The following is an 18,281-nucleotide window of genomic DNA, read 5'->3' on the forward strand; positions in this document are numbered from 1 at the left end:
CTGCAATTGTTAGATATACTTGGGAATTCTGCTACTATAGAAGAAAAATCTAAATTCCAAATTGTTTTCAAGTGAAATGAAATACTGATGAATACTAAATTTAATATTTAAAGAAGCTGATGTGGTAATGGTTTGTATATATTTAATTAAGCATTTCTTTTTTAAAAAGATTTTATTTATTTATTCATGAGAGACAGACACAGAGAGAGAGAGAGAGAGAGAGAGAGAGAGAGAGAGAGAGGCAGAGACACAGGCACAGGGAGAAGCAGGCTCCATGCAGGGAGCCCGACATGGGACTCGATCCTGGGATTCCAGGACCATGCCCCAGGCCGAAGGTAGGCACTAAACCACTGAGCCACCCAGGGATCCCCTAATTAAGCATTTCTTAATTATGATTTTGTAGTCTTCTTTTTGTATTATGGGATAAATAATACTTTTACTTTCTCAAAAGTTTAAAAATAGGAAATATTTCTGCTTCTGGCAATGTACTGGATGATTTGAAACAACCTTCTTGCCAAAGGCAATTTAAAATTTTAGAAGACACTTTACAAAAACCTTAAAAATATCAACAACCTTGGCAAGAAAGTGAGGAATTACCAGAGTAAGAAATGGGGATTGATTTCAATTTCAAAGGACTCAGTGATAAATCAGATCTGCTTTTGCCTGGGGACCATTTGCCAAGAAAGGAAATGAAACTTCTAAGCAGACCTTCTCTTTTAAAGATAACCCACCTGGAGATTCCTAACCCTGAGTGGGGTGTGAGAGCATAAGCAGTCTCCATTTGAGAAGGGAAAGTGCTGTTCTGAAGAAACAAGTATCAGTTAAGGCAAGGAGGTAGAAAGAACAGAGAGAGGGTTGAAGGTGTAGGAGATTCTTTCCATCATAAACAGAATCCCCAGTGAATATAGAAAAAAGTTTTGAGTGGTAGGAAATATGGAGATTGAAATTGAGGTAGAATTTCTGAATAGAAGGTGTCTTCTAGCTCTTATCCTATGCAATATGTATGACATTTCCACCAGAAATTATTAGACTCTTGTTATGGAACTTTTCCGTGTGACAGATAAGCTCAATTATGTTTAATTCTATCTGTTCACCTATTCCTACACCATATACCCCAATTTTACCACTATTATGTACAGCTCACTGAAACTGTGTTAAACCCACCAGCTCAGAATTTGGCCTAAAAATTCAAAACAGGAAACCAAAATTTATATTTTGTGTAGAGCTGTACTCATTCTGACACCATTAACCATATACCCTTTGCTGAGAACCTGGCTCAGCAAAGGGTATATGGGACAGAGAAGCATTTGTAGGAATTTACCTGCCATATCAGAAAAGTGCTAAAGATAGGGACCCGATATATCAGGAAAATCAGTGAAGGAGGAGAGGGGAGTAAAACCTGCTAAGAACTGTCCTTAGGCTCCACTATTTACAACCATAGTCATAAAAATCTCCACTCATAGCTCCTTAGCCCCATTCTTGTGATTGGGGTAACATCAAATAGTTTCTCAAGGAAATCAACATTTCTTTCCAGTCTAGACCAGGGCAATGCTGGGTCCAAATTGTAACATTGTGACAATAGGCTGGAGTCCTATCTAATATGCCAGCAATTCCACGTTTAAGAATTTATTCTGGGGCAGCCTAGGTGGCTCAGTGGTTTAGCGCCGCCTTCAGCCCAGGGCCTGATCCTGGAGACCCCGGATGGAGTCCCACGTCAGGCTCCCTGCATGGAGCCTGCTTCTCCCTCTGCCTGTCTCTCTCTCTCTCTCTCTCTCTCTGTCTCTCATGAATAAATAAATAAAATCTTTAAAAAAAAGAATTTATTCTGAAAATTTATACTGGTAAAGCCAGCCCCCTCATGTATTCCTAATGTTGTCAATAAAGGCCAACAGATTTTGTTTATATATAAATTTATTTTCAGAATTTATTCTGAATTATTAAAGATGTGGGCAAAAATTTATTGATAAACGTATACTGCAGCATTAACTACAATATAGAATAATTTAAAATAAGCAACATGTCCAATAATACAGAACTGGTTACATAACTTTTGGAATATCTATAAAATGGAATCATATAAAACCTTTAAAAATCACATAGAATAATATTGGATAATTTTTAAAATATTTTCTAAGTGGAAAACAGCCATTTACAAAATGGTATGTATCCTATGATAGATTTTTAAAATATATTTATTCCCTTCCTCCCTGTTACTTTTCTCAACCCTTCTTACACACTGTCATCTATCTCTGACTAGGTTTAGAAGGGTTTACATCAACATATTAAAAGTGGTTATCTCAAGATACTTTCTTTACAATGTTTGCTAAGTTTTCTGAACATAGCATGCATTTATTTTATAATTTTTTAGAAATGTTAACTTTTGGTTAATAAATAAATAGATTTCCTGTGGCAATAGGTCACAAATACCATTTGAAAATTCTTTGATTCATCTTACTTTAATCCGGCCTTAACCTTTCCAGTCAAATAATATTAAAAATGATTTGAGGAACTGTTTTATGTAAGATTAAAATGAAGCAACAATGACTATTATAGAATACACATTCCAGGGATAGTTGAATATAGTAAGGAACAAGTCTAATATAATCTATAATGTTAATTTCTAGGATAAAAATACTGGTAAAGCCAGCCCCCTCATGTATTCCTAATGTCAATAAAGGCCAACAGATTTTGTTTATATATAAATTTATTTAGGAAATTTTCACTTAGATTAATATGTCTGAATTTAAAGTAAATTAAATACCAAGAATCAGCTTCCCATTCTGAGAGTTTTAGATAAGGCCCACTGAACTCATTACTCATTCTGCCATCCAGTGTTCTCCAGATGTAAATTTTATTATATGGGAATATAGAATGAATACAAGAGTTTTTCTTTCTTTCTCTTTATATATTTTTTTCAGTTGAAAAGAGGCCTTGGGTCCAAATAGAATACATGTTGATCATTAAGAGGCAGGAAGATTGACTATATATGCATATGGCAAATTATGCCCATTTTGCCAAATCAAAACCTTAAGGAAGATTTTCCTGTCCTGTGGACTGGGAAGCCCAATAACAGTCACCCTGAAATTAACAATGATGAAGATAGCTTATCATCCTGACTTATTTCTGCCTGATTATTTGTATAATAATTCTGAGTTTTATCTAGAAAAGGCAAGAGTTGGGCAGATGAAGACAGAAAAGGGTATAAGGACATGGGAGAAAAGTGAAGAATGGGACAGAAAGAGAAAAGCCATGCAAAAGAGAATAAATATGGTGATTGCAATGGGGGTGTAAACAATGATTATGCAAGGAAGTTACTCTGGAGAAGCAATGGGTAAGACTATGGAAAGTATAAGGTAGGATCATGGAGAGTGCTCCTTAGAAATATTAGGTTTGGTTTGATAGCCAATAAAGAACTATCTATAGTATTTTAGCCTACATTGTTTTTAGTGATATATTAAAGTAATGTTTTAGGAGAAAAAATAGCTAACAGTTACTGAGTGCTTGCCCTGTTCCAGGCAATGCGATACAATAATGATGGTTAAGAGGGTGGCCTTGGAAATTGGTTGGAGTTAAGGTCTAGTCCTGACTCTGGAATTTATCAGCTATATGACATTGGGAAAATTACTTATTTTCTTGAGTGTCAGTTTCTTCATCTGTAAAATTGTTGTAGTAATATCCACCTTTCAATGCTGTTGTATGGATCACATCGATTGAAAAAAGGGAAAACTTGTGGCCAGAGAACAGTTAGGAAAGTATTACAATTATTGAACCTAGACAAAAGTGATTACACCACTAGAATGGAGAGGGAGGAAAAACTGCAGAGGAAAAGTAAAGAATTAGGACAGATGACTGACTGAAAGTTTTTTTAGTTCTGTTCATTTGACATAATTTGGGAAAAAGAAATTCTACTCTGAAGTATAGGGTTCCTCTCTGGACATTATCAATTGTTTATACATTTCCTTAGAGCTAAATATAATCGTCCGTTCCCTCTATTCATCATTTCAACATCTCTGCAACATATAATTTAAATTTTCTTTTCTTCAGTCAGTTAAAAAACAAAACAAAACAAATCATTCACTTTCTTATACTGTATTTTCAATTTTTTATTGTTTGCAATTTCTTCCTCCATTATTGAGTTTGCCAGTCAGGCCTCCTACAAATTTTCAGAGACCATGTTCCCTATCATAACAAAAAGTAAAACTCAAAAAGAAAACTGGTCCTGCCATTTCTGGGTTTAGGGAAACCTGAAACTTTTCTTAAGTCTTCTGTGGCTTTGCTCACTTCTTCAATGCCTAATTTCTGTGACCAGCTATCGTCGGAATAATCATTACATAATAGGAGTCTTAAAATGCACAAAACTTTGAAAGCATGGGCTTTCTTACTAGTGTCTGATTCAACATAGGGAGTCTTCATTTAAGGAAGATCTGTCTTATTTGCATACATTTCTGAGCAGGAAGTTATGTGCAGAACTTTCAGTTTCTGTGGGAAAATGTCCTTCATTCTAATATAATTTAATACAATGCTCCCTTTTGCTTTTTTTTTTCTTTCTCCTCTGCCTCCTCTTGCGGAGAGAATCGTCAAAAATAAATGTTTCAACAGATCTCGCGGTGCAATTCGAGACTCCCTATTTTAAAAAAATAGAAATGATGCAAAGGAGCCTGTATTTTCCAGGCTTTGGGACTGGGACTGCAGTATTCTGAGCTCAGTGAAAGCAGTCAAGGGAGGAGGCGGGACTCTGGCGAGTTCCCCTTCCACCCTCCCCCCCCCTTTCTTCTTCCCACCTCTCTTCCACTTCTAGCTGAATTCCAGCATTTGCTGCAGTTTCTCTCAAGCCCTTTGCAGGACCCAAACAACAGCGGCCATTGCTCCCAGGATGGTGATCCGTGTGTATATTGCATCTTCCTCTGGTTCAACGGCGGTAAGGAGGGTGGAGAGACCACCTTTGTTTTCCTACACACCAGGCCCCTGCTGCTCCAGAACCGTAAAATTGCAGAAGTTCATCTGGCAGCCACTACTTAGGAAGACACACGGTCTTCCACCCGTTTTCCCCTTCTCTTTCTTTCCTTTGTTGCTTCGATTCCATTTTTCTATGGAGTTTAGCTTTGTTTCCATTACGATGGAAGATCACATTTCTACGTTGAAGGAAAAAGAAAGTTACTGAATTTTGGTAAATGGGAGATGGTGGTATTGGGTCTTTAAGGTTAGGGGAAGGAGTCAAGTAAAATCACACACTGGTGAGTTTCAGGAGTGGGAAATTTGACATATGTGCTCTAGGTACTGAGATGAAAGGCAGGCATGCACTTCTGTAAAGATGTAAAACGTGCTGATGACAATTGAGTGGAGGCCTACTGAAACATTGTGATTATTTTTGAAGTGAGGCCCGTTTAATCAAAGAGTTATTTTGCCAGTGTGTAGGAGAGTGTGTTTTAATTCAGTTTAAAGAGTGTTAGAACTAGGCAGAATGGGGGCGGGGGGGATTGAGAACAATGATGCAACGTTGTGGGTTTTTTTTTTTAAACTAATGTGACAAAGGACCTGTTTTTTCCTTCCATAGTGTTCCTTATTATGAATTTTTCCCCCAAAAGACATAACTTCTAACAGTTTCTAACTGCTTCAAATATATTAAGAACTAAAAAGGGAACTAACAAGTAAGCAGTTTCTTGTGTAGTGGCAGACTCCAGTTGCTGCTTCTTCAAATGATAGGACAGGTCCCTTCTGGGTTCATGTACTTTTAATTTAGAGTAAGAATTCTTCAGCAGCTGTGGGAAGGAATAAGATAAACTGGGGTGCAACCTGAGTGTATATCCATGATAAATGAAAGCGCCTGTTTTTCACAACTCAAAAGAAAAGCTAAAAGTAGCAAGAGTAGATATGTGAGTTCCTGATGTAGGATGTAGTAACTGCCTCCTTCTTCTGGGCTTTGGAACAGCAGCTATTTCATATTTTTACTGTTGTTTGTTTTGTTTATTTACCCCTAAAATGGATTTGGGATAAAACTGAAGGTTAGGTGAAATCACAAAAACCTTGAACTTTGAACTTCGTCTTTTCTGGCCACCATGCATGGGTATGTTTAGACAGTTTTCAGACAGAATACTTAACATTACAATTTTTGAGGAAATTTAGGTTGAAAACCTAAAACTTTTTATATTGCCTTTGAACCTTACCTCATGAGCTTCTTGCTTTATTATTATCCACTTATATTAATTATGATATTTCAGAGTAATATTTGAGTTCCTCAGAGTCTCACACCCAACACAGTAATTGTAAAATTTTAAAGACCAGCTTAATAACTTTAGTTAAATTCCTGATCAGAAGTTAGTTTCATTTTAGGTGATAGGCATTTCCAATACTACTATTTATTCTTTGCTTTCTTGCTCATCTACCCCTCCCCCAAAAGCAGATTCAAAAAGAAACTCCTTTCAAAATTTCTATTAAAGAACAATTGTATTTCTCCCTTTGTAAAGACTTAGGGTTCTAAAAGCCTTAAAAAAATGACTCCTATCTCTTTTTACGTATGCTGTTAGACTGGATTGCTGAAGACTATACAAATAGGAAATATATGCTATTTATGTTTTGTTTCAGTTTTTTTATCTTATGAGTTACTAGAAATTTGTGTGTTGTTTCAGTAATTATAGTTCTTATGAGCTTGTTATCAAAATTACACATATAGGCAAAATAAATTTTTATTTTTTAAAAAGCATGAGTATTTTTAAATAGTACTAAAACAGGAAAAAGCGAGTATACTTCATTTATAACATAAATGTGCACTATTCAGGTTGCAGTACTAAGGTATTATCATTAAGACTTCTACCATATAGTTTTTAACACACAATTTAGAGATTTGGGGGCAAAAATATTTTTTAATTTATTTATTGGAGTTCAATTTGCCAACATATAGCATAACAACCAGTGCTCATCCCACCAAGTGCCCATCACCCAGTCACCCCAACCCTACGTCCACCACCCATCCACTACCCTTTGTTCATTTCCCAGAGTTAGGTGTCTCTCATGTTTTGTCACTCTCACTGATATTTTCACTCATTTTCTCTCCTTTGCTCTCCATTCCCTTTCACTACTTTTTATATTCCCCAAATGAATGAGACCATATAATGTTTGTCCTTTTCCGATTGACTTATTTCACTCAGCATAATACCCTCCAGGTCCATCCATGTCAAAGCAAATGGTGGGTATTTGTCGTTTCTAATGGCTGAGTAATATTCCATTGTATACATACCCCACATCTTTTTATCCAATCATCTTTCTATGGACACGAAGGCTCCTTCCACAGTTGGCTATTGTGGACATTGTTGCTATAAACATCGGGGTGCAGGTGTCACGGTGTTTCACTGCATCTGTATCTTTGGGGTAAATCCCCAGCAGCGCAATTGCTGGGTCATAGGCCAGTTCTATTTTAAACTCCTGGAGGAACCTCCACAGAGTTTTCCAAAGTGGCTCCACCAGTTAACATTCCCACCAACAGTGCAGGAGGGTTCCCCTTTCTCCACATCCTCTCCAACATTTGTTGTTTCCTGTCTTGTGAATTTTCACCATTCCCACTTGTGTGAGGTGGTATCTCATTGTGGTTTTGATTTGTATTTCCCTGATGGCCAGTGATGTGGAGCATTTTCTCATGTGCTTGTTGGCCATGTCTATGTCTTCCTCTGTGAAATTTCTGTTCATGGCTTTTGCCCATTTCATGATTGGATTGTTTGTTTCTTTGGTGTTGAGTTTAAGAAGTTCTTTATAGATCTTGGATACTAGCTCTTTATCTGATACGTCATTTGCAAATATCTTCTCCCATTCTGTAGGTTGTCTTTTAGTTTTGTGGATGGTTTCTTTTGCTGTGCAGAAGCTTCTTATCCTGATGAAGTCCCAATAATTAATTTTTGCTTTTGTTTCTCTTGCCTTCATGGATGTATCTTGCAAGAAGTTGCTGTGGCCAAGTTCAAAAAGGGTGTTGCCTGTGTTCTCCTCTAGGATTTTGATGGTATCTTATCTCACATTGAGATCTTTCATCCTTTTTGAGTTTATCTTTGTGTATGGTGTAAGAGAATGGTCTAGTTTCTTTCTTCTTACCCAGCACCATTTATTGAAAAGACTGTCCTTTTTACAGTGGATGGTTTTTCCTGCTTTGTCGATTATTAGTTGACCATAAAGTTGAGGGTCTACTTCTGGTTTGTCTATTCTGTTCCATTGATCTATGTGTCTGTTTTTGTGCCAGTACCACACTGTCTTGATTACCACAGCTTTGTAGTACAACCTGAAATCTGCCCCAGCTATGGTTTGCTTTTTCAATCTTCCCCTGGCTATTCGGGGTCTTTTCTGATTCCACACAAATCTAAAGATTATTTGTTCCAACTCTCTGAAGAAAGTCCATGGTATTTTGATAGGGATTGCATTAAATGTGTAAATTGCCCTGGGTAACATTGACATTTTCACAATATTAATTCTTCCAATCCCTGAGCATGGAATATTTTTCCATCTCTTTGTGTCTTCCTCCATTTCTTTCAGAAGTGTTCTGTTGTTTTTAGGGTATAGATCCTCTAACCTCTTTGGTTAGGTTTCCTCCTAGGTATCTTATGCTTTGGGTGCAATTGTCAATGGAATTGACTCCTTAATTTCTCTTTCTTCAGTCTCATTGTTAGTGTATAGAAACGCCACCGACTTCTGGGAATTGATGCTGTATCCTGCCACACTGTCGAATTGTTATATGAGTTCTAGCAATCTTGGGGGGAAGTCTTTTAGGTTTTCTATGGACAGTATTATGTCACCTGCGAAGAGGGAGAGTTTGACTTCTTTGCCAATTGGAATGCCTTTTATTTCTTTTTGTTGCAGGATTGCTGAGGCTAGGACTTCTAGTATTATATTGAATAGCAGTGGTGAGAGTGGACATCCCTGTCTTGTTCCTGATCTTAGGGGAAAGGCTCCCAGTGTTTCCATATTGAGAATAATATTTGCTGTGGGCTTTTTGTAGATGCCTTTAAGATGCTGAGGAATGTTCCCTCTATCCCTACACTCTGATGAGTTTTGATCTGGAATGGATGCTGTATTTGGTCAAATGCTTTCTATGCATCTATTGAGAGGATCATATGGTTCTTGTTTTTTCTCTTGCTGATATTATCACATCGATTGCTTTACAAGTGTTGAACCAGCCTTGCAGCCTGGGGATAAAACCCACTTGGTCATGGTGAATAATCTTCTTAATGTACAGATGGATCATATTGGCTACTATGTTGTTGAGAATTTTTGCATCTGTGTTTATCAGGGATATTGGTCTATAATTCTCCTTTTTGGTGGGGTCTTTGTCTGGTTTTGGAATTAAGGTGATGCTGGCCTCATAGAATGAATTTGGAAGTACTCCATCTGTTTCTATCTTTGTGAACAGCTTTAGTAGAATAGGTATGGTTTCTCCTTTAAACGTTTGATAGAATTCCCTGGGAAGCCATCTGACCCTGGACTTTTGTGTCTTGGGAGATTTTTGATGACTGCTTCAATTTCCTCCCTGGTTATTGGCCTGTTCAGGTTTCCTATTTCTTCCTGTTCCAGTTTTGGTAGTTTTTGGTTTTCCAGAAATGCGTCCATTGTGTCTAGATTGCCTACTTTATTGGCATATAGCTGCTCATATTAAGTTTTTTAAATCGTTTGTATTTCCTTTTAATTGGTGGTGATCTCTCCTTTCCCATTCATGATTTTATTAATTTGAGTCTCCTCTCTCTTCTTTTTAATAAGGCTGGCTAATGGTTTATCTATCTTACTAATTCTTTCAAAGAACCAACTCCTGGTTTTGTTGATCTATTCCACAGTTCTTCTGTTCTTTATTTCATTGAGTTCTGCTCAAATCTTTATTAACTCTCTTCTTCTGCTGGGTGTAGGATCTATTTGCTGTTTTTCCTCCAGCTCCTTTAGGGGCAAGGTTAGCTTTTGTATTTATAGTTCTTTCCAGTTTTTGGATGGATGCTTGTATTGCGATGTATTTCCCCATCAGGTATGCTTTTGCTGTATCTCAAAGATTTTGAATGGTTGTATCTTCATTCTCATTAGTTTCCATGAATCTTTTTAATTCTTCTCTAATTGCCGGGTTGACCCTTTCATCTTTTAGGAGGATGGTCTTTAACCTCCACGTGTTTGAAATCCTTCCAAAGTTCTTCTTGTGATTTAGTTCCAGTTTCAAATCATTATGGTCTGAAAATATGCCAGGTAAAATCCCAGTCTTTTGGCATCAGTTAAGACCTTATTTGTGACCCAGTATGTGGTCTATTCTGGAGAAAGTTCCATGTGCCCTTGAGAAGAATGTGTATTCAGTTGCGTTTGGATGTAAAGTTCTGGAAATATCTGTGTAATCCATCTGGTCCAGTGTATCATTTAACGCTCTTGTTTCTTTGGAGATGTGCTTAGAAAATCTATCAATTGTAGAAAGCGCTGTGTTCAAGTCTCCAAGTATAAGTGTATTATTATTTAACTATGTCTTAACTTTGGTTGTTAATTGATTGATATACTTGTCAGCTCCCACATTCAGGGCATAAATATTGATGATTGTTAGGTCCTCTTGTTGGATAGATCCTTTAAGTATGATATAGTGTCCCTCTTCATCTCTTACTACAGTCTTCGGGATAAACTTTAGTTTATCTGATATAAGGATGGTACCCCTGCTTTCATTTGAGGACCTTTTGAATGGTAAATGGTTCTCCAATCTTTTGTTTTCAGGCTGTAGGTGTCCTTCTATCTAAAATGAGTCTCTTGTAGACAGCAAATAGATGGGTCTTGCTTTTTTATCCAGTCTGAAACCCTGTGCCTTTTGACGGGGTCATTAAGCCCATTCACACTCAGAGTTACTATTGACAGATACGAATTTAATGTCATCAGGATACCTAATCAGTCCCTGTTTTTGTGGATTGTTTCCTTGGACTTCCTCTTTCTTTCACCTAGTCCACCTTATTATTTCTTGCAGATCTGGTTTGGTGGGCACATATTGTTTCAGTTTCTTCCTATCTTGGAAGCTCTTTATCTCTCCTTCTATTCTGAATGAGAGCCTTGCTGGATAAAGTATTCTTGGCTGCATGTTCTTCTCATTTAGGGCCCTGAATATATCCTGTCAGCCCTTCCTGGCCTGCCAGGTCTCTGTGGAGAGGTCTGCTGTTAACCTAATACTTCTCCCCATAAAGGTTAGGGATTTCTTGTCTGTTGCTGCTTTAAAGATCCTCTCTTTATCTTAGGAATTTACAAGTTTCAGTATTAAATGTTGGGGTGTTGAATGTTTTTTCTTGATTTTAGTGGTGAGGATATCTCTGGATGCCAGTTTCCCTTCCCAAGTTAGGGAAGTTCTCAGCTATGATTTGTTCAAAACGTATTCTCATCCTCTGTCCCTTTTGGCGCCCTCTGCAACCCTAATTAAAGATAGATTTTTCCTTCTGAGGCTGTCATTTATTTCCCTTAACCTTTCCTCATGATCTTTTAATTGTTTTCTTTTTTTTTCCTCAGCTTCCTTCCTTGCCATCAACTTGTCTTCTATGTCATTCACTCGTTCTTCTACCTCATTAACCCTCATCATTAGGACCTCCATTTTGGATTGCATCTCATTTAATTGATTTTTAATTTCGGCCTGATTAGCTCTAAATTTTGCAGTTATGAAGTCTGTTGAATCCTTTATACTTTTTTCCAGAGCCACCAGTAGCTTCATAATTGTGCTTCTGAACTGGTTTGCTGACATCGAATTGTAATCCAAATTCTGTAACTCTGTGGGACAGAGGACTGTTTCTGATTCTTTCTTTTGTTGTCAGTTTTTCCTTCTAGTCATTTTGCTCAGTGCAGATTGGCCATAAACAAGTTGTAGTGAGAAAAGGAGAACAAGAGAGAAAAAAGGGGTGGAGGAGAAACAAACAGAAAACAAAAAACAAGGGGGAGTATCCTCTGATTCTATATACTGTAAATCCCTCGACTTCCCCTGGAACTTTCTAGCACTGCTTGATCAATTACTTGCTTTCCCCCTGTCCTTCCAGCTGGTTCTCTGGGGGATGGGCCTTCTGTGCTGATTCTCAGGTGTGTGCACCTAGCGGAGCTGTCCAGCCCCCTTCTAGGTGCACGGCTCAGTGGGAGCTGTTTATCCTGTGAGGTCCCTGCTCCCTGGTGGCCCGGCTCAGTCCCAGGTACAAGGTGACACCAGGAGGAACAACAGTAGTGGCGGCGGCCATCTCTGCAGGCCTGGAATCAGCTCCCACAGTAACTACTGCAGCTCCCAGTCCGCAGGGGCCTGGATGCTCTCGGGGCAGGCGGGGGGTGGGGGGCGCTGATCTGCACAGCTCTGGGCCGTCTGTTGGCAGGAGTGTCCTTGCTGCCCTGTGTCCTCCCCACCTCTGCCTGTCCTGTGGGGAGCACCGGATCTTGGGCTGTGTCCCCCAGCGCCTTTGGCTCTGGTGCCTGCACCACTGGAATTGCATTCCCGTGGCGGCGGGGCCCCCTCCTGGGGAGCCGCTGCCCCCGCCGCTTCCTAAGCTGCTCCCGGGGCCCTGCTGCCCTCCAGCCTGGAGTGTCCTCGCTGTCCTGAGCCCTCCCAGCTCCATCTGTCCCAAAGGGAGTGCAGGATCCTGGGATGTGTCCCCTGGCGCCCTGGGCTCTGGGGCCTGTGCCACTGGAATTGTGCTCCCGGGGCCACACAGTCCCCTCTGTGCAAGGCCGCTGCCAGACCTGCTGCCTGAGCTGCTGCCAAGGCCCCGCCGGGTGCTCGCTGCAGCCCTTTAGGGAGCTCGGCAGTGGTTTGTGGCGCACTCTCCCCCGGGGCGCAGTTCCTCTGTTAGTGCCCCAGGGAGCCTGAGGGCATCCCTGCCCCTCCTGGGATCCTACTCCAACTCCCTGCAAGCGCCTTTCTATCCGGAAAGATTGGTGAAGCTTCTGCTTCTCCGGGACGGGGCTTTCCTGTTCTGGAGTCACTCGCCCCGCCTTAGCCTGGCTCCTCACGGGGTGCTCCACCTTGGATGCTTTTTTATTTCTTTATTTTTTTCCATCTTCCTGCCTTGATAGAAGCGCGAACTTTTCTCACTGTAGCATTCTAGCTGTTCTCTCTTTAAATCTCAGGCTGAATTCGTAGGTTTTCAGGATGATTTGAAAATTATCTAAGTAAGTTGATGGGGACAGGTGACTTGGGGATCCTACTCTTCCACCGTCTTGCCCCACCTTCTTGGGGCAAAAATCTTAATGGGAACCCAATGATTGCTCAAAGTGAGACACTCTTATAAGTTACTAAGATAAGTTATTAAGTGTAGTTCTCTGAATAGCATTTAAAAGAAAGCTTTTGGTTTTGGATTGCTAATCTTTCACTGGCTTCTGACTCTTCCTAATGGTTGTTATGAAAATAACCAATATTCAATGTTTTACCAGGCACAAGAGAATATATAAGTCCAAAACGATATTAATCTTTTCTGTGCTTATTTCAGGACTTATTTTCCCACATAGCCTGATCAAAAAAAAAAAAAAAGTTTTCAAATATTTACTCAACTCTGCCCCAATACTGGTAGCATTTGGTTCTCAAAAATGTAGAAATGAAAACAGGCGTGTTGGTTTTTGTAATAAATTTCTTGAAAGCCATAATAATAATAGAAACACTTAAGTGTGTCAGGTACTATCTCATTTTTTGTTGACAATTCCTAGTCCTGTGAATTAGGTTTTATGATTATCTCTATTTTTAAGATAAGGAAATACAGGTCCAGAAAGGTTAAACAGCTTTCTCAGGGTCATATAAATAGGATGTCACAGAACTTGAATCCAGCACAAGCTGTTTGAATACAATAACATGTATTTAACCACCAAGAAATACAATGTCCCAGTGATGCATGTAGAGGAGGCATGAGAAGATAAATGTGAACATGAGGTGAGAGGTACAGAAATGACTGGAAGAATTGGAAGAATTGCCTGAGCATATACATATACAGGGATTAGAAAAATGAGCTGATGTGGAGGAGAGATAGTATATCTGAAATTGAATGTCATTAAGTGGAGTAAATGACTGTTCACTCAAGGACAGGGGGATAGAGAAGACACGCCCATTTGGAATTGTTTTTTGTGTCAAGGTATAGAAAGTCAGGCCTGAATACTGTTTCTTTTTGTGGAAACTATTTAGCAGGAATACAATTCCAAAGTTGTCTGTCTATAGGGGGTGATTTCTGCCTGTTCAGGACTGTTTGTGTATGTCTTGACCCACTGTAACACAGAAGTATATAACATTTTTTTGCTGTTGTTGTTCTTGTTGAGATTGTAATGCCCTATAAATTTATATTTAATGGAACAGGAACAATAAATACAGACCCTGTGTAACTTAATAAATTTCAGTAACTTTTAACAAAAATCAACATTAGTCTTTGATGAGAACTGCTAGAATGATGATTGCTTGGAGAATTTTAACTGGTTTGGGAGGTTTTTTTCTGATACTTCTTTTCTCTGGACTCATCATAATCTCCATCTTATGGTCTCTATGCATTCTAGGTAGGGTTAGTGTAAAATGTTGAGATTGTGGTAGATAGATGGTTTCTGTGGGTTTTATTTATGAAATAACTTTTTAAAAATTATCTCTTTTATGACTGCTAAGACAATTATCCATGTGCAAAATGAAATATACATTTCTTTATGACACTATTCACTATACAAGTTATAAAAACGAGTAAATAAATGCTTGTGATTGCCAAAGTATGAGTCACTAGTCACAGTATTATTTTCATTTGGATAATATACATGTGGGATAATAAACTACAATTCTTCATCTATATGATTCTCAAGTAATTGTATTTTAGGTGGCAGAATATTTTGCTTCTCTGACCTTATATTTATAAATTGAACATTGTTTTGATGTATGCTATGGTCTTTGTTATAACTGTCAAAATTTGTTTGGATGCTATTTAAAAGTATTCATAAACTACTTAAAGGAACAAAATCAGAAATTTTTCATCATATGAATGTTTAGAAATACTTTTTGGTTCTAAATGGTGGAAAATGACGGCATTCACCTGGTTAATGCAGGAACTCAGTATCAGTGGTTTCAACTTGGTGCCCTATGTTTGATGACTGACTTCCTTAATTTCACAGCAACAGTGGCAGTTTTTGGAATAATTTGGCCCAACTTAAAGAGGCTTGGAAATCACAATTATCAGCAATGATTCTTGGGCATTTAAGAGTCAAATGGTTTTAGGGAAGAATGTATCTTGGAAATTTAGTATAAATTTAGATTTATGAGCTGGTAGAAGAGAAATATAAAATGGGTTTATCTCTAGCTCAAAGGCTAGTTTCTGTATTGAGGAGAAGTTCTGAACAATACACCATAAGATCAATTCTCCCCCTGGATTGACCTGTAAAATAATAAATAGATTGAAGCCCCAGATGCATTCAGGTCAAATGTTCTAATTCTCTGTAGTTAATCCCTAAATTCTTCTCTAAGATATATATTGTACAATTAAACACATATCTTTTACAGAAATATTTTCTGCTAGTTAATTGAATTATCAAGAGTGAATGTAATATTTCATTTCTTACTGATAAAATTAAACATATTGAGATTCTGTTGGAATCTCAGACTATGACTGTCTGTTGCTTTCAGTTCTTCTTTCTTGCCTACCAGAAAGTCTTTTAAACCTAGTACTTAATTATTTCCTCCAATCCAGAGCAAGATTAAACAAATGTATGTTTACATCTGTAAATATGTATGCCTAAGGGAGTATGTCTAAGACCCAGAAACATTAGGTATATTGCTTAAGATCAAAAAGTTTCAAGTGCGGGGATCCCTGGATGGCTCAGCGGTTTAGTGCCTGCCTTTGGACCAGGGTGTGGTCCTGGACTCCTGGGATCGAGTCCCACATCAGTCTCCCTGCATGGAGCCTGCTTCTCTCTGCCTATGTCTCTGCCTCTGTCTCTTTCTCTGTGTCTCTCATGAATAAATAAAATTTTTAAAAAAAAGTTTCAAGTGGCAGAACTGGGATTAGAACCCAAGTTGTTCTGGGGGCACATGGGTTCCTCAGTTGGTTAAGCACCCTACTCTTGGTCTCAGCTCAGGTTTTGATCTCAGGGTAGTGGATTCAAACTCCATGCTGTACTCCACACTGAGCAAGGAGCTTGCTTAAAAAAAAAAGAAGAAACCAAGTTGTTCGGACTCCAGAACCCACTCCTAAATACTGTTATTTACACATCCTCTTAATGTATAGTTATTAAACAAAAATTGTCAATAGTACATTAAACTCTTGTCATGTGACTATGAACCTATAACTACTATTTAAGACTGGATGATACATGAAAAGATAGAAAAAGACTGGAATATGCTTAACCAGGCAAATGTGTCTTCTTCATCCATAATCTGTACATGAGAATTAGGTGGGACTGGGGAAAGTAAAGAGGTTGGTTAGTAGCATCAGTTTCAGATATATTTTAGTTCTTTTATTTTTAAATAAAATTGCTTATCCAAGGACATATTTTTAAATAGCATTTGTGCCATGTATTGAGTTCTTTTGACTCAAATTCTCTTCCCTGAAAAGTATTTTCATGTTGTCATAGGCTAATATAATTTAAAAGTGGCTTTTTATGATTCTGTAAATTTTCTAAATTCATTAGCAAAGCAACAGTGCTATGACTTGTAAACTCTGATTATGGATTCTAGTCTCTGAATTCTGTCCCTTTGGCTTAGTCCTTTCTGGAAATGAGACACTATCAGAGTTGGAGTTAAAGCCATACATTTTTGCTTAAGATATTTCAAACAGTGAGTCAAGACAAATAGTACTTTATCTTTTAAATACCAGAGAATATTTATCTCAGTTAACAGTTACAATAGAGAAAATTTGGGGGCACCTGAGTTGCTTAATGGTTGAGCATCTGCCTTTGGCACAGGTCATGATACCAGGGTCCTGAGATTGAGTCCCACATCAGGCTCCCCGTGAGGAGCCAGCTTCTCCTTATGCCTATGTCTCTGCCTCTCTCTGTGTGTCTATCATGAATAAATAAATAAAATCTTTCAAGAAAAATAGAGAAAATTTTGTCTGTTTTGCCACTACCACTCAGCCAATTATTTTGGGTGCAGCATATTCCTCAATGTTAGAATTAAAGCACTAAATATACACTTAATAGTAGTTGCATGAAAAAAAAACAGCCGCGTGATATCACAAACCATTCTATTCAGCGTGATATTTCAAAGTTGATTTGGAAGGACAATAAGCATAGACAATTATATCATATGTTAAAATATGATTAATCACCTCATTTTAATTTCTCATGCAATACTTTGTCAGTGAGTGCTTAAAATATGCCAGGGATAGTGGTAAGTACAATATTATATAATTGAATTCCTGTTTCAACTCAATAAAGTCAGCAGTTTCTCTGTCCATTTATGAAAAGGAAACAGACTCAGAGAGCTAGCAAAGCACTTCCACCTAAGTTTGTCTGATGCCAGAGCCCATGATCTTAACAACCATGGTATTTGACCTTTTGGTTGATATTTCTTGATTATCCACTATGAATGTAGTTCTAAAACTAATTTAAAAGTCGTTGCAGGGGATCCCTGGGTGGCGCAGCGGTTTGGCGCCTGCCTTTGGCCCAGGGCGCGATCCTGGAGACCCGGGATCGAATCCCACGTCGGGCTCCCGGTGCATGGAGCCTGCTTCTCCCTCTGCCTATGTCTCTGCCTCTCTCTCTCTCTCTCTCTGTGGCTATCATAAATAAATAAAAATTAAAAAAAAAGTCGTTGCAAAATTGCTTTTCGAATAAACTTGAAAATCATGAAAAGTATTTCTTAGTTAATTGTTTTATAGCAGTACAAAGAAAAATTCTAGTGGCCTAGTATATCATGTAGAGAACTAAGAATTCTTCAGGGGAATCTGGGTGGCTCATTTGGTTAAATTTCCAACTCTTGAGTTAGGCTCAGGTCATGATCTCAGAGTTGTGAGATGGAGCCCTGTATGAGGCTCCAAAGTGTGGAGCCTGCTCAAGATTCTCTCTCTCTCTCTCTCTCTCTCTCTCTCTCTCTCTCCCCCTCTGCCCCTTGCCCCCCACCTCTCTCCCTCTCTAAAAAGAAAATTATCCAGAGCAGAAAATCAAAGTCATAATAGTTCAATATATACTATTACTTAGAATGTAAAATATGTGCTTTTATCCCAATATAAGATTTCTTGTGTAAGGCAGTCTAACAAAAAGTAGGTGAGACAAATTATTTTTAGAAGGGGTTTTAAGCTTTCAGCTAGAGCATGTAGCTTTAGGGTATGGCATGTGTTATTGAGTGTTGCCTATGTTATCTGTAGGTCATTAAAATTTTCTTTGCTTCT

The 18,281-nt window shown here is 38.4% G+C and overlaps 1 protein-coding gene across 3 annotated transcripts in view; it reads left to right on the top strand.

Annotated features, from left to right (window-relative positions):
- Positions 1-4,663: 4,663 nt before the first annotated feature.
- The window catches only part of SH3BGRL (SH3 domain binding glutamate rich protein like), a 339,568-nt gene continuing 325,950 nt past the window's right edge, over positions 4,664-18,281 (top strand). For all 3 annotated transcript variants that reach the window (XM_049107599.1, XM_049107600.1, XM_025466266.3), the window contains exon 1: positions 4,664-4,918. In XM_049107599.1, coding sequence (XP_048963556.1) covers positions 4,874-4,918 — 45 coding nt within the window. In that variant the 5' untranslated portion in view covers positions 4,664-4,873. The remainder of the gene's footprint in view (positions 4,919-18,281) is intronic.

The sequence above is a fragment of the Canis lupus genome, chromosome X, assembly GCF_003254725.2.
Source record: "Canis lupus dingo isolate Sandy chromosome X, ASM325472v2, whole genome shotgun sequence".
Taxonomy (NCBI): domain Eukaryota; kingdom Metazoa; phylum Chordata; class Mammalia; order Carnivora; family Canidae; genus Canis; species Canis lupus.